Source organism: Cibotium barometz, chromosome 46 (genome assembly GCF_041138505.1).
Source record: "Cibotium barometz isolate CiBa-2024 chromosome 46, ASM4113850v1, whole genome shotgun sequence".
NCBI classification, from domain to species: domain Eukaryota; kingdom Viridiplantae; phylum Streptophyta; class Polypodiopsida; order Cyatheales; family Cibotiaceae; genus Cibotium; species Cibotium barometz.
Genome location: NC_141091.1, coordinates 8,434,001 through 8,451,178, shown reverse-complemented (window position 1 = coordinate 8,451,178; position 17,178 = coordinate 8,434,001). Strand labels below are relative to the sequence as shown.

The 17,178-nt window shown below is 44.2% G+C and overlaps 1 protein-coding gene across 2 annotated transcripts in view; it reads left to right on the top strand.

Moving 5' to 3' along the window:
* The first annotated feature begins 204 nt into the window (after positions 1 to 204).
* Positions 205 to 17,178, top strand: part of LOC147611844 (guanine nucleotide-binding protein alpha-2 subunit-like) — a 37,865-nt gene continuing 20,891 nt past the window's right edge. The window contains exons 1-6 of one of the 2 annotated variants that reach the window (XM_086783718.1): positions 205 to 516; positions 16,075 to 16,308; positions 16,440 to 16,512; positions 16,748 to 16,785; positions 16,884 to 16,973; positions 17,097 to 17,177. In XM_086783718.1, the coding sequence (XP_086639844.1) occupies positions 16,246 to 16,308; positions 16,440 to 16,512; positions 16,748 to 16,785; positions 16,884 to 16,973; positions 17,097 to 17,177 (345 nt within the window). In that variant the 5' untranslated portion in view covers positions 205 to 516; positions 16,075 to 16,245. The remainder of the gene's footprint in view (positions 517 to 16,074; positions 16,309 to 16,439; positions 16,513 to 16,747; positions 16,786 to 16,883; positions 16,974 to 17,096; position 17,178) is intronic. The other variant, XM_086783719.1, reaches the window with a different exon arrangement.

The window sequence follows — 17,178 nt, the reverse complement described above, 5'->3', positions numbered from 1 at the left end:
TTCTTCCGCCGCCCCCCAGTGTTCACAGTGGGCGGCGGAAGAAGTCAGGCTCCCTTTTACTTCCCCCTCCCTATGTGAACACTTGGACGGCGGAAGTGTGCATTTTGTAAGAGTACCACCTGGAAAAGTGTGTTTGAGAGTATGTTTTCCGCCGCTCCAATGTGAACCGGCCCATAGTTGGGCTACACTAGAGACACTCAAATCGTGATAGCTTGACGATTCAAATCTAGAATAAGGGGCGCTAGGGTACCCAAGCTCTTATTGGCTTATTCTCCAGTCAAACGTCAAAAAAATACACAGAAGGCAGCCTGTCTTAAATATATTCAATGGGATAGACATTTTAATATATTCAATGGGATAGACATTTTCACGTGTTCCTGCAAAACTTTCATCTGTGACGCGCTCTCTCTGTCCTTTCAGCAGGGAACTTCTAACTCGCGACTCTAATTGTAGCCGTAACCCTAATTTACAGTCAGGACTGCATATAGGGTTTATTCATCTTCGGCTTGCCTTCAGGTACTCATCTCCTTTCTTTTCTATATGAAACTTTTCGTTCTAACACTGGAGGTCGTAGACGTGCTGTTGGAGCTCATTGCCATCTATATTGCCGCTTTCAAGATGTACATGTGATGAATCGATGCGTTAGTGTTGAGAATCCTTCCAAAAGAAAAGCATATGATATTTTTAGTAGCCATCATCATGCATTTTGGGTGTTCCTACTCATGGAGTGGTGGAGATGGTAAACAACAGTGTTCCCTGATGGGGACTGCAGCATGATGTTTTGAACCGACCTCACCAGGCTGCGTTTTGATAGACCTCTCGCTATCAGAGAGTGCACTTGAGCTTACAATTCCTTTAATGCTACATTATCTTTTTTCGGGGGTGAATCTATACAGATTCTGACAGAGAGAGGCATTGCATGTGCACCAGTAGGCTATTTTTTTGATCGATAGCTACGTTATCGGGAGCCTTGGTCTACCCTACGATCTTCAGTGCGATGTAAACCAACTGATACTTAGAACTAACTACTAGGCTACATAAGCAGAGCCTTTAATTAAAGTTGAAGTGCCATGGTTTTTCATTTGGCAAAGGGTCCTTGATCGAAGACATCAGAAAGGTAACCTTCTTTACAGCTATTGCTAGAGTTTAATAAGTTTTCATTATGCTTATGCCATACTGGATTGCTGTGTCGGCTGCACTTGTCCCTAATTACCCTTTACCATTTACATGAAAAGTTTGTACTTTGAATGAGAGTAATCAGGAATCATTTCCAACGTGGGCTGCTCTTTAGGGCTTAATTGTTTTTCCTTTAGGGCTTGTACTGCTGCGTCTCAAACATTTGGAAGATGTATTGAGTGGGTAGACGAGGGATCTGTCCATAGGCCTCAGAGTGCCTGAAAGGAGGCCTCAAAAGTGCTTAAAGTTGTTCTTTTGAGTTTTTGCGTTCTGTGCTATATTTGTGAGTGCGTTTACTCTGTGGGCTGCCTATTGCTTCGTGTTATGGACACCTTACTTTTTCTCACATGCAACACTCTTTGTTGGCTACCTCTTGCTCCTTCTGTTCCCTTGCCTGCACACACTCTCATGGGGTAGTGGTTCCTAACTTCCTACTGTGTTCTCATGTACAAATTGGGCCTTCGAATCCTATATCAGTCCAGCCCATAGCCTTTGTGTGTTCACATGCCTTCAATGAAGGTGTGATGCATGAGGTGCTAAATGCTTGTATCTGCTTTGGGAACCCGCTGCAGCAACTGAGATCCACAGTTGGGATTGCCAGCACTTTTACTGGATTTGGGAATGTACGATAGAGTGGTCTGAGGCCTTTTGAAAAGCACCACGTTTTGGCTGGGCTTTTTCAGAGCTGTGGGTATGAGGAGTCTCTACCCTCTCCTTTGCTGCTCCACAGCGTTTCTCTATCTTCCACTTGGTGTATTAGGGCTGTCCCCTCCTCGACATGACGTGTGGTACATCACCTCATGCTGGTCTTTCTCCTGTACCTCCACGGGCTATAAAACATATTGTCCAACCAGAAATGTGTTCCTCCTTGAGGAGCAGACCAAGGGAGGAAAATAAATCGCACTAAGAAATAATGTGCTTGCTAGCACCACAAGAAACGTTGATCTGTCACCCACTGACATGCATACATCATGGACATAAGGATCATAACCGCAATGCACAATGAATGCTCAATCATCCTATGCATAGTTCGATGACTCCTTCTTTTCAGCACTTGGTGTTGATGCATTAGCCACATCCATGCTTGACTCTTTCTTCTTCTCCTTCTCTAGCCTTTTTCTACATTCATTGATATAATGGCTTGGCTTCCAGCAGGAGTTGCATTTGTCTTTCTTTTTAGGCTTATCGCCTCTCTTCTCGGTATCCTTTCTAGAAGATTGGGCGGATTCTGTCTTGGGCTTATAGCCACCCTAAGAAAAGGCCTTGGACTGATTCTGCCTTGGGCTTATAGGCTTTACCCTTACCTTTTTGAGTGGCAACAAATGCTTGATCTCCCATATGCATACTAGCTCAGTTTTGCCAAGATTGCTCTTCTTGCAAGAGCACTACAACCAACTCATAAAACGTAAGGGCTCTTCTTCATGAGCCAAAGTGTGGAAGCAAAACCTTGGTATGAATCTCATAAAGTTGTGAGAACAGAGACACCAATGAACTGTGTAGATAGGCTAGTTGCTCCCTAAGATCTTATATGAGGAATAATGCTTCTCTTCACGGAGAGTGCCACCAATGCATGTGCCTGTGCATCCGTGCGATCCCACTTGGCTTGTTCCATTGTGGGACTTGTATGAGTGTGTACATACGCTTGGGGGAAAAAACCTCCTAAAGAGGAAAAAAGTGGCCTGGCCCATTATTAGCCTACGTCCACACATAAACGGCTTCAATTACTCGGAGAGTCAGAAAGATATTGCACATAGGATTACATCAAGCCCAATATGATTTTGTACCTAGAAGACAAATCACATGTAACATTTATAATGCTTATGGCATTGATTACGCCAAATACTCACAACGGGATGTACTATTGTCGCAGATAGATGTCACAAAGGCTTTTGATATAGTTCGTTGGGATTCCATAGCTATAGTGATAACTTTTAGAATTGTGTATCTCTGTGTATTTATGGGCTTCATCCATTTTGGGTATTTTATTCATTTATTCCTATTTTAGGGAGTTGTGGAGCTGTCGGCTAGCTCCCACACTGCACTCTAAAAGGAGTCTCACCTTGCACAACACTGTCTTGTATTATAAAGCTTCAAGCTATTATGAAAGGTGATCTTGTCCACAAGCTTTCTCTACTCTCTCTCTTGTTTAGTTTATGCTTCCGCATATGCATTCTCCCTCTTGTTCAGTTTATGCTTCCGCCTGTGCATTCTCCAACATGGTATCATTCGCTTAGGTTCATGCCGCTCCATATTTCTGCAAACTGCTCGTCGTCTTCTACTTTGCTGTGCGCTTTCTTCCATAGCTCCTTCTGGTTGCAAATCAGTCTCCAACAGTGGCTGTGTTTCACTGCTTTGTTGCGTTTTCTAGTCTAGCCAACCTTCTGTTTGTTGTCGGCCAGCCTTCTTGGCTGCGTTTTCTTCTACAAAGGAAGAGAATGAAAGTTCATTTCCTCCTCCTCCAGAGGGGCATTCATCGTCTGAAGATCATCTTTCTCCTATTGTTGGAGGACCTTTACCCCATACCTTATTTTCATCTAGCATACCTTTGGTGGATTTTGGAGTTGCTACGGTTTCTCCAGTGACTGCTCTATTGGTGGTTTTTTCCTAGCCCTTCTCCAGGCATATTGGTGTCATCGACTCCTACTTCACCAGTACCAACAGTTGTTTCTTCTTCTTCTTCAAAGGAGGAGTCTACTACGGTATCGATACTTGTTGCAGATACAGAGGAGGTATTATTTTCCTTGGAGCTCTCAGTGGTTCCCTTTCTTGAGAACAACTTCTTCTGGATTGATCCCGGTGCTGCTTTTATCTCACTTACTTTGGATGTGTGCATTACTGCAACTTGTACCTCTTCCTTCCGATTTGAGAGGAGGTGGTGTTCTTCGTCGTCTAGTGTTCGTCGATCGTTTTCAGTCTTATATGCTTTACAGGACATTGATCAACCAAAGGATCACCTGGACCAAACTTTGGCTACTTTGGAGTTCTTGCTTGAGCGTGCTGGTATTGGACCGACCCTCTGGCGCTGAAGAGGAGCTGTTGGAATATATCATCTCCAGATGGTCTACATCATCATTTTCATGCTTGTACTAGCCATTTATGAGGCCCTGCATATGCATATTTATTTAGGCATTTTTCCCAGTTTTTTATGCCTTTTATAGCATTTTTATGCTATTATGATACTGTCGGCCTGCTACAACTGGTCGACCAGCTCTCGTGAGGGGTATATAAGGGTTGTCCCCCTTTCCCCTCATTTTATCTCATTATTTTACATCCACTTGAGGTCATTAGCAATTGCTTCTGCGTCTTATCTTTGTACAGCACCTACGGGCTTCCCTCATTTTCGGTTTTCAGCAATAAACATCAGTTTCTAGCATTTGTAGGTCTTGTACATGGGCCTACACTTGTGTTTTTCTATCGCTGTCACTTTCTTTCAATCTCAGGGAGTTACTTGGGAGTTACCTATCTCTGAAGGTCTTCCGGACCAATGCATGTACTGCAGGACTTTTTTCCAATTAGCTATCAGTATAGTAGTGAAAGAACAGCCTCGTATCTTCCCTTGCAACTTTCCAAGAAGTAAATCCCAATGTGTACATTGCCATCTCCCAAAAGAGTCTACGTGCAGTACACATAGCTGCAATCATCACTATCCAAGGCTGCTCTAGGGCAAAAAAGATGGACAACAAAGTTGCTTTTCTTGCCAAAACATGATAATGAATTGAACATCTAATCTAGTTATATAGTCTTGTGGGTAGACTACCATGAGTATATAACATGCACGTTCCTAAAAGGTGAATTTGGGCATGTTCCTGGATTCATCTAGGTATATACATCTAATCCAAGATGTGGTCTCTCCGGATGGCAGAATACTTACATTCCTATAGGCGTAGCGGGTATGGAATTTGGGCATGGATTACAGGCCTGTGTGGCATATAATTAGAGTTTTGTTGCAATTTGAAGTGATTCTGCCTATCATTAGAGAGAACAAACTGTTAGATTGGATGTTGCTGAGAGATGAGCCTAGTTTTCCCAAAGTACCTATGTCACAGCTCACTGCTGCGTGAATATATTATTCCCGAGCCTTGGATTGCCACTCATTCGAACAAGTTTTGGCATATGGATAAGATAGCCAAGTGATGGAAACAAATCTCCAAAAGATTTGTATCAATAAATTGCCATTAAAGTAGAGAGTTTTTCTTTAGCGATATTTGGTTGGGGTGCTACTTGTTGGTGAAACCCTAGCCAAAAGAAGGATAGCTTCTTGTTCTTGTTTTAGATGCTCAAGTCGCAATTAGACTGTGTCTCATTTATTATGGGCTTGTTTGGATAGTAGACATTTCTTGCTTTGATTATCTATTTCTTTGGTTGCCAGATTTCCAGGATGTTGCTTCTCCAAGGATTTGGGAGATATCACCAAAGATTGGGTGATTCTGCAGGTTTCCTTGCTTGGACATGCTATTGGGTACGGACACTTTGGATTGGCCGCAATCATGTGATCTTTCACTCTACACAGATTGAAAGTACTCGTATTTTCGCTAGTCTTTGGGCCAATCTCTTTAAGATTGCCAAGAAAACAAGAGATGTACCAGTTCCAGTTAGACTTGTTTGTCCCCATTGTTTTTAATCTTGAAGGAGTTTTCCTCACTTCTGAGGGCTTCTATCCTTGTACAGTGAAATAATGGAACACTGCTTTTTACAATAAAAAAGATAGTCTCATTTGATTGCGGTAGTATAGAGGATGTTATCCCTGAGGGAGTTGCCCAACAAACTCACGCGGTATTAGTTTGGTGATCCAGAAGAGGGCTTTCTTGCATGATTTCATCGCCACACCTTTGATAGGTGTAGACATGATTTTAGACATGAGGTGGTTTCGTCGTGAGTACCTTAACAGGAAGTAGTGCTTTATGTGTGTAGTCACAAGTGATTAGGACTCAGTTATCATTACAAGCATCATAGGTACTCCACAGGTTCTATTTATTTCTAGTATGTAGTGGGAAGAAATACCTTGAGTCTCGTTTGCTAGTTTTTCCCTCCATTGCATGCACATTTGGTTCATAGTTCTGACAGTATGGTTATTATTGCTAGTTCACTTGCTTCATTGCTAACCCTGTTGCCTACCATGGGAGTGTGTTCTGAGGATGTTTTGCAGTCTCTTACAGGTAGAGGAAGAAAGCATGAAGATGAGTTAGAGAAAGCTAGGATGTTAGCAACATTGGAAAATGCAAGGTTTGGATACTCCAAGAGAGCTTTGTCTACTTGTAAGATGGATCAAGGAGTCCGTTGTCTATCGATGGATATCAAAGATAAGGGGACCGTTGCCAACAAGTCAAGCCAAGTTCAAGAAGGCAAGAGTTCCACATCTTGGTGCAGAAGGCCCTTTTAGAGTTGACAAGAAGCTCTACAAGAAAGACTGAGCATCGAGGACGGCTTGCTCGGAAGTAATGGTAGCCCCCTTGTAAAGATAAGTAGGAGGGATGTCACGTCCACCATCTGTCATAGGGTGCTACGTGGACATTCTCCCTCATCTGGAGACTGGGATAGAGGCATGGTCACCATGAAACTCATTTCGGTGGCTTTGAAACTCGTTTCACGTTTCAGTGTTGAAACGTTTCATGTACACATTGAAACCATATAGTTTCATTTGGAAAAAAAGGTTGTGATTTTGTGTGTTTTTTAGCTTTTATAACTCTTCTTCTTTCCTTCTTTCATCCTATTTGTTCTTTTCTCTTCTCTTTTGTATGTCTTCTTTGTTTAATGATGATAAATATGCTAATATCATCATATAACTATTGGCCAGTACCAAGTAATAATAAAACAATAATAAATAACTAAATAAATAATTGAATAAAAAAACTATGCAAAGGATAGCACTAGCGTGGCTCTCCATCTGTCTTACTAGCTGTCCTATCACTATGGCCAGCCAGATCACCATGATGAACATGCTTCTGACTCCTGTTGGGAGATGATCAGTAGCAAGATGGTGTGGCAGATCTGGTGTGCCTGCTACTGCGAGTCCATTGAGGGGACTTTAGCTCCTCTCAGAGAGTCAGTTTGCTCCTAATGGATCGACTTCATCAATACCCCTTGTGGCCACTTGCAGGGCCTCGAGGGTAGTGCAAGGGTCATGCAGGACCAAACGGCAGCTTGTCTATGCATTTGAAGCTCCAGATCTTTATTGTCTTGAAATGAGGATGGAATCACTTATCATTATAGATCCACAAAGCAAATTGTGCCAGCGAAAGGTTGAGTTAGAGGAGCAATACACTTGCCATTGCCTGGTATACTACAAGATCTGGGGGGGGGGGGGGGGGGATTTCATTGCCTTTTCAGAGAGGGCTTTCGGCCTTTGGACAGGATCATAGACTATCCAGATCAGCGCTGCCTCGGACTCTGTCTCCTTGAGCTCGGTCGGCGCAGAGAGTCCTGACCCCGACAGGATGTCACGTGCATCCCACACTGGATGGTACATAGGGCCTAGGCATATCTGAACAGAAGGTGCAGGACTTGGAGTGGAAATTGGTCCCATGTGAGCCTCAATCTGGAAAAAGTTAGCCGGGGTTCCACTCTAAGCGTCCAAGGTCAGGTGTACAAGTCCCATACATGGTCTTGGTCAGGTGTGCATTGTTTGGCACATGAAACAGTGCCAGTCCGTATTGTGAGTCTCCCTCTGGAATGATGTTAGGTGTTTTGAGTGTTGGGTTTGCAACCAGACACTAAGCATCTGTATAGGAAGCATGTCTACGTTAGAAGATTTTCTTGGAGGAATCGTCTATGCTTTCTGGGTGAGGGAAGTTTTTTCCGGTTTCAGTTTTGGAGGAACCGCCAGATTAGTCTCTTGTCCGGACATTTGTGGGCGAGGCCCTAGTGGGAAGGTCTGCCTAGCGCACAAGGTTGCTACTTCTGCTGCCAGCACTCCAGAGTTCGATGCGCAGAGAGGGCAGGGATCTCACAATGTGGTACATCACATCTTGCTAGGCCTTCTCTCAAGCTTGCACAAATCAGGTTCAGTTGGTTGATTCACAACTTTCTTTAGGCTGTAGAAGGGGGCCAGCCCTTAGGGCTACCCTAGAAGAGGGATTCAATCCCTTGCATTGGGCATGGGGGAGGCCTTAGGCCATCCCAAGGGGGGCCAACAATGCCCATGGTTTTACTCACCAGCCCATTGAAGGGCTGGGCAGGCTGTCGGCCACCGCCCATGGGGCTTGGCCAACGAGTCGACAGGCCCCCGAGGCCTTGGCCAGCCAGTCGGCCAGGGCATAGAGGCTGCCCTGCAGCCTGTGCAAGTCTGGACAGCAGCCAGGACAGTGCACAGGGCGGCCAACATAGCACAATGTGAAAAGCACTTGATTAAAAGGACTTTTTCCAGGTCATGGGAATTTTCAGAACAGGCTGACCCCTGTTTGGGCCAGCCAACCAGCATATTTAGGCTGATGATGTTAGTGAGGATGTCGTAGTATCTAGTCCATACTATGCATGATGGAGTTGATGGTTTATTGTCTTGTGGATGACTACCATGAGGTTATAAATTGCACTTTCTTGCGAATTTGGGCATGTTCTTGGATTCATCTAGGTATATCTTTATGCTATATTAGCGGACATGCAAATTTCACATTGTGAAGTTTTCGTCCAAGTTGCAGCCAGTTGATATTGTGTTAATTCTTTTTATCTTTAGTGGTGTATATGCCCTATCAACTACCTTTTTGTTTTAATAATTCTTTCTATTTGTTATGATCCTTAGTGCTAGGCTTTATTATGGCTGAGACTGCCTTGTATCTCCGGAGCTCTGACAGAAACTCAGTACACACAGACCTTAGTATGAATGTATGCTTGTGTGTGTGTGTGTGTGTGTGGGAGTATATATCGATACCAAGTTCTACACCCACTATTGGGCACTGATGACGTGAGTGGGGATGTCGTAGTATCTAGTCCATACTATGCATGATGGAGTTGATGGTGTATTGTCTTGTGGATGACTACCATGAGGTTATAAATTGCACTTTCTTATAAGGTGAATTTGGGCATGTTCTTGGATTCATCTAGGTATATATATATTCAGGGGCCAAGTCTAGATTGCATTCAAGCATCTCATAATTCACAAAGAGTTGGTGAATTCCAAGGGCCAGGACAGCCAAGGGGAACTCTCAGCCAAGGTGAAGAGTGCAGGTCAAATACTAAAAATAAAGCAAATACACCATTCGTGGTGGGGGCCTTACAGAGGGTATTCAGGACCCAATACTATGTCCAACTCTCTCTCTCTCTCTCTCTCTCTCTCTCTCTCTCTCTCTCTCTATTTCTGCACCTCTCGCTCTATGTTGTGCGTTATCTTCGTGGCAAAATATTCCTAAATTTCTGAACATTGAACTTACCGATTCTATCCACCAAGCTTCCGCATGTTACACACGACCCCACACACCCCCTCCACCCGACCATCACCAGTTTCTTATGACCACAGGACAGCCCACAAACATCGGACTCGCCTCCCTCATTGGAGCCCAGAGCCTTGGCTGCACCATCCTTTACCAAGCCACACCCTGGAGTCATTCTAGATTGAGCCACTGCACTCGAGTGAGCCCTGCGTCCCTGACCTTGCCCCTACCCCTACCCCCACGCCCACCCACCCATATTCAGGACACTTTTGACTGATATATGGTTACTTTCCCACACTCGGTGGATCTGGCAAGCTTGTCGACTCTACTCACCTCTCCCATGCTGGATATCCTGGATGGGCCGCTCCCAATACTAGAAGAGTGACTTACCTGGCTGATTTTGAGACAGGCTCATGGATATTGATAGATTGATGCTTTAAATCAGGATTGGATATACATCACTCCGTCTCCGGACATCATTGTATACATTTTTTTGTTGTTGTGTTTTTCTTTTTCTTTTTTTCCATGACGATGAGATTCCATGGACATCATTGTACACTTTTTTGGTCACATAGACCCTTTGGGTCTTTCATAGATGATTAATATAAATCTCTCTCTCTTTTTCTTTTTTCGTGAAATGGTGTTTTATATTATATGTAAATATGTACATCAGCCACATGGCTCACACATAACCTATGGCCCCAAAAAAACCCCCACAAAAGATCCTTTAAAGGATCATGACCATGCAAACCTGTACACTAATAAGAAAGCCTCCTAGCCAAATAAGCATCCCAGATAAAAGCATCAAAGATGAGCCAGCCGAGCCGCCGTAGACCATAACGAAATAACATCTGCATCCAGTAGCTGAGCTGAGAGAAGAGAAGAAAACTGCCAAAGCAACAAACCGCGGATACGTAGAATGTGCCCATGTATTTTAGACAAGGAATCAAAGATGAACCCATTCCGTGTAGTCCAAATATGCCAAAGTCCTGTCCATCTAAGGAAATGGAATATCACAAGGTGACTGTCCGAAGTAATGACTTGAGTACAAATCCCAAATATCCACTGATGAGCCGAAACAGTAGACCTCTCTATTGCCTCCCAAACGCGAGAGACAAAGGACCAAATCTGACGGGCCACTGGACAACTCATGAACAGATGCATAACTGTTTCAGTGCATGTCGTGCAGAAGAAGCAAGAGGCCAATGTAATTTTATGACGGCTGAGCTGATCCCGTGTAGGTAACCCTCCCACCAACATCCTCCAAATGAAAACCTTACCTTGGTAAGGGAGTTTAGACTGCCAACCACGCATAAGAGTTTTCTGCCACCATGATTTAGACTTGTGCAATCCCCACACCTTATTGGCCTTGGCTGAAACCCAATCTTTCTCTGATACGAGCTTATGATAGACCTGGTTAGCTGAAAGTGATATCAAGTCACCAGATTTACATAGTGCCCAATCAAGCCAAGGCTGATCTGCAGATGGCCGAGGCAATGGAGTAAAAGGCTCAACTGCATGCATGATGTCAACCCATAGTGGCTGAAATGTCCGAGGAACCCTAAAGTGCTGCCGAATACGACGAAACGAATATGGCCTGTCACGACCAAGTATCACAGCATCTCGGATTCTAACCAAGCCTAACCTGACCATGTGGTTGAGTCGTATGCGTGAAGCATCTCTGTCTCGCCAAACAATGACACGCGACTCCACAAATGTTTCGAACTGCAAAGAGTTCAAAAGTAGTCTTTCATGACCAGGATCCCACCGAGCCAATAGTAGAACTTCATGCCAAGAAAGGAGAATATGCGATAAAATGTGAGATGAGCGAATACGGACAGGATGAGCCGCATTCACAATGTCCCACCATGAAGCCTGCACACGTGTCCGTCCATGTGACAATCCCTCCAACTCAATCAAGTCACGAGCCATGAATACCCAAGGCTGCTCCTGCAAACACATATCCTGAAAAAGCGCCCACCTACGCGCCACCAAGCGGACATCCAGTAAAGCAGCCCCACCCATTCTTTTGGGCGTCGTAATGTGATTCCAAGCTATCCATGTTTGACCCATAATATTGCCTTGCCTCTTCCACAGCATAAACCGAATGGGAGCAACCAAACGAAGAAGAGATTTGTGCGTCCAAGGTAGCAAAGACAAAAAATAGGAAATCATGCTAAGCATAATAACCTGAGCTACCTTAACCCTCACGTGCATAGGCCACCCTTGAGCTTTCCAATACACAAATTTATCCGAGATCCGAGCAGAAATCCAAGCAAGAAGCACTTGGGGGTCCACATCCACACCCACCGGATACCCAAGATGACGAACAATATCTCCTATATGCACCACACGGCCTTGCCACCCTAATTCCCCGAGATCAAATTCCGTGCATACAATAAGGGCTGATTTTGTTGAATTTATTTTAAGTCCAGAAGCCAATGCAAAATTATTCCAAGCTTCCATTGCTCGATCTATATTGGCTTTTTCGGCCCTGAGAAACATAAAAGTGTCATCCGCAAGGGCTTGTGCAACCAATTGCTTGCCATGAGGGAGATGCAAACTAACCACTTCACCATGCGATGCCATAGCATCTAGGCGAGATAACATAGGATGAGTGGCAATGGCAAAGAAAAGAGGGCTAAGAGGACAGCCCTGCTGGAGAGAACGGGTGAGAGAAATACCATCCGAAAGTCCTCCGTCCTCCATTGAGCATAATCCGCGTGATAGAGCCAGAGATTCTTGCCATGCACAAATCCATATTGATATGGATGAATAAGAGTAGGAAGCGCCTTCTGCAAGCGATTGGCAAAAATCTTTGTAAAGATTTTATACATAATACCCATAAGTGAGAGTGGGCGCCATTGAGCCAAAGAAGTAGGCGAAGGGACTTTGGGCAACAAACGAAGTATGCCCAACTTCCAATCGGCAGGCATATAAGAGTCAGTAAACATGAATGCCTGCAAGCCCTTTAAAAGCGACTCAAGAAGAGCCACATGCTGTTTTTGTATAGAGGCATTAGCAAGACCATAATGCCGCGCTAATTTCCGAGTGTTGGTAAGGAACACTGGCCAAGCATCGTATCAACTGACGCATATAAACATCAAAAACTTCATGCTCCAAAAAAGTGTGATTTAAGCGCAAAGGCAAGCGTCCCAACAAGCCTTTATATGCATCCACAAGATGATAGACCATTTCAAACACAAGCGGCCAATGATCCGAGAAAACCTGTTGCTAATCAACCATCATAGTAAGAACCTCTGGCAAAAAGAGATCTTGATGCAAAATATACATCCTATCCAATCTAGCATAAGTGCCCCGAAACTGTTGTGAGGCATAAGTGTAACCCCTTTCATCTGGATGCAACCAAGACCACATGTCTTGTTTTAGCGACCTTGCTGCAAAAGCTTCCCACACCATTCTCTCCGGGCCATCCATTACAGAATGAGGCAACGTGGCTTGCTCCCTGGAGACACACATATTAAAGTCTCCCATCACAAAGCTAGGATGAGAGATTGAAAGAGCACACAAGTCATTCCACAGCAAACGGCGTGTACGAGCATTATTTGGAGCATACACCCCCAACAAAGCAAACGGCGTGTACGAGCATTATTTGGAGCATACACCCCCAACAACCATAAAGGTGTATCATCCCAAACAATATGTATCACTAGAAATCTTCCATGAACATCTTGAATCACAAGAGAAGGCTGAAACTGCGAACGAACAACAAACATAACACCTGACTGCGAAGCAGGATGTCCGCTGTAGAAAACATGAAACCCCTTATATACATAGGCTTTGCCAGCCAACTTATGCTGCTTATGTTCAACTGCACTCAAAACATCCCAACCATGACAAAAAGTTGTACGCCAAAGTCTGAACTGCTTTTGGCGTGAAGAAATACCCTTTACATTCCATTGTACAATTTTCATAAGCCTTCCCAGAAAAGGAATCAACAAGGCCGTGTACTAGGCCCAGGACAATCTGCCAAATCACGAACCTTTTGAAGCATTGCATTCTTAGACATGGTACTTGTGATCTTAGACTACCCTTGGAGTTCCCGAGCACGTGCCAAAGGGTAATGACCATCCCATGGCGAGATGACCTCACCCTTCGAACCAAACACAAGAGGCAATTGTTGTTGTGCTTCTTTTGTTAGGCGACTTCTAATAGAATAGCGTTCTACTCTATCCACCCCAAGAGCCCCTGTACCCTGAGAAAGTTGGCCTCCCGGCCTCTCAATCCTGGTCTGTTGCTGGGCACTTGAACCCAAAGGGCGACGAGCATATGTATGTACGGGCCCCTGATGAGTACGCAAAGGCCCCCGCCAAACAGCATCTGAGAAACCCCCCCGCGGGGCAACAAATCGTGTCTTTTTACCACGTACTTCCACCCATGGCTGCTCAACCTCATTCTGAACATCCACATGTACATCCATGTGCTGGGCATCATGTAAAGGAGCATCATGCTCATCTTCCATGGGCAACTGCCCATCAACGATATCCTTGGTAGCAAAAACTTGTTCTTTCTTAGGACATTCGGAGACAAAGTGGCCCATCTCACCACATTTGAAACAGTGGCCAGCAAATGTATCCCACCTCAATTCATACATTAAAGGTTGCAGCCCAGCCATATTGACACGCAAATGTGTCGGCCTAGGTCTCCCAGTATCCCACAACATGCATAGACGATTTCGGTTTCTAGATGTCATTCGAGGCACCACCAAGACATCACCGATACCTCGCATGAGACCTGGTAAAACACGCCAAAACATTGGTCGGAATTGTTTCACTTCAACCCAAACTGGGCAAGCCTGGCGCAACATATCTTGGTACTCTGCCATAGGCTTCCACGGAACCACATGAACCAACTGCCCATCCAAAAAGAGTGGCACCTGCTCCAAGACTGCCCTACGGGCTTCCGAAGTGCGAAAAAGTATTTCATAAAAGCCTCTCGGACCATCATAAATCTCCTCAAGTGCCTCAGGCGACACCAAGCGGCCCAACCATGCTCTAAGACGAGGCAACAACGGAATACGCCCAGTAAAGAAGAAGATAGCAGCACGCTCATGAAAATCTGCTAGCTGTTGTAGCAACAAAGGAGTCTCCATGCATACATCAGCCACACCACCATTATCTACTGCAACCATTTGCACGCTATTTGTCTTCACATATTCTTGCAGAAGCTCACCAGTGATCTGCAGCAAACGTGCAAACTCTGGACAAGGTACCTGAGAACTTTCCTCTGCATTCTCTCCAACATTCACCGGAGTGTAGCTTGCATCAACATCAAGCCTTTGACGTTTTTGTTGCTCTGAGGCATCTGAAGCATAACCCACATCCTTCTCGATCATCTCCTCAATAAGATCCATGTTAAGGCTATTGGCAGCCATGCCACCAACAGCAGCAAAGAAAACTTGTTCTCTCAAACCCTAATTCAGCACCTGAAAACCCTAATTCAGCACCTGCAAACCCTAATTCAGCAGCTGCAAACCCTGAACATGGCGTCGACAACATGTTCTATGGAGTTTCTCCCTGCTTTTCACCTGATCTAGAGATCGTTGTTGATGCTGTTGTGAATTGCGATTGAAAGACGAACAGCAGCCAAAAGTTCTGATGAAGAGGGTGTCGCGTCGGTAACGCCAACGTACAGACCCTCTCTCTCTCTCTCTCTCTCACACACACACACACACACACTCACACACTCAGAAGGGGATAGAAGGCCCACTCTCTCTCTCTCTCTCACACACACACACACACACGCAGAAGAGAGGGAAAAGGCAAAAAGAAATGAAAGGCTGGATCTGCAGTTCACACAGTCAAATCAGGACACACACACTAGAAGCTTACGCAGGCAAGCAGTACGCAGGTCAGAAGCGGGCAGGAGAGAAGCGAGGAGGTCGCAAGACAGAAGCGAGGTGGTCGCAGGCCTAAATCTCTCTCTCTCTCTCTCTCTCTCTCTCTCAAAGAGAGAGAGAGAGAGAGAGAGAGAGAGAGAGAAAAAACCCACCCTTCCCCCTTCTCAATATTCTCTCTCTCTCTCTCTCTCTCTCTCTCAAAGAGAGAGAAAAAACCCACCCTTCCCCCTTCTCAATATTCTGTCTTCTTAGAGGGTTTTTATCTGATATGGCAGATGCTCATTCTTTTTCTCAAGCAGAAGGATCTTGTTTGTGGAACATAATTGCTTGAGTGTGACCTTTGTACTTGTTCGAGAATAGTGTCCCTGCCTAGTGAAAGATAAAGTTAATGCTAGGAAGATGGATTAGTTCAGTTTGACTAATGTAGTGTTAAGTGTACTTACATAACATCTCTATCTAAGTCATTCCATACTTCGATTTATTTGTTGATGATGGCTTGATTGTTTGAGGGAAACTTAAATCTGTAAAAACATCTTGTGAGGCAGCCTTTTACAGTAACATAACTGATCTTTAAACTGCCCCCCTTGTGTGTGGATGTGAAGCTGGAAGTTATTATTATTTTTGTCCATGTTTAGAATAGTATATGAGCATAACATGCTCCTACGTGCTTAGCAGGTGCCTGGATATTTGGCGCAGTTTCTGCAGGTTTTGAGTAATGGCATGCAACCACGGTCTATTCCTATACCAATCAAGAGGGGGTGTTACATGCGATAGGAGATAACAATTGCTAGTCAACTAGAATTGTTCAGACTTGATTTGTAGTTTTGCTGGAGTCAGCTTTCTGAAATGGGAGCGATCTGTGCAAAAAACCAGACAGTTACACAAGAGGATGCAGATGAAAGGGCACAGGTCTTTCTCTTACCTATGCATGTTCATCTATTCTTCATCTACTTTTATCTGTTTTGTATGCTCTCCATTTCTTGCATGTTTGCAAGGTGAATGAATTTCTGTTTTTCTCAAAAATCTCTCTCTGTTTCCAGGATGCAGAAATTGGTAGGAAGATAGATCAAGAAGCCAAAATGGAAGGGAAGGTTCAGAAACTCTTATTACTTGGTAAGCATGATTCAGCATCTTCATAACAACTGTATTATGCTCACTGTTGTGTATCAGTCAGCTATTTATATCTTTTTTTCCTTAGCATCCATAGCAATCACAACTCTTCAATGTTTTCTTAAGAAACGGAAAGCAAGTCATATGAATTTTATGGTGGGCTTCTGCTTGGCCATAAAGATATAAAAGTAGTGGAAATATTTTTCTTGTGAGAAAGCCTTTGTTTACACCTTCACAGGTGCCGGAGAGTCGGGCAAGTCTACCATATTCAAACAGGTAGTTGCTGTTAAGTTATTCTTCTCATTGGAAAATTGGGTGTTTGAGTACGGAGTGATGCACAGGTGTTCTGATACGTTTACTGGCTGGTCCCATAGATCAAAGTTTTGTTCCAAACGGGGTTTAGTGATTCAGAGCGAAAGAGCTATGTGCATGTTATCCATGCAAATGTTTATCAATCAATCCGAGTAAAGCTTCATACCTTTTTATGAAAATTTTCAGTGCTTAACACCTTGTCTTTATATTCAGTTCTATTTCTCAACGCTATGTGTAGTCAGCTAATGAGTCTAGGTACAAAATCTGCAATGCAGACATTAATCATTGGGTCCAAGGAGTTTGCTGAGAGCGAAGGAGAGAACTCATCAAAGTATGTATTGCAGCCAGAGAACCAGG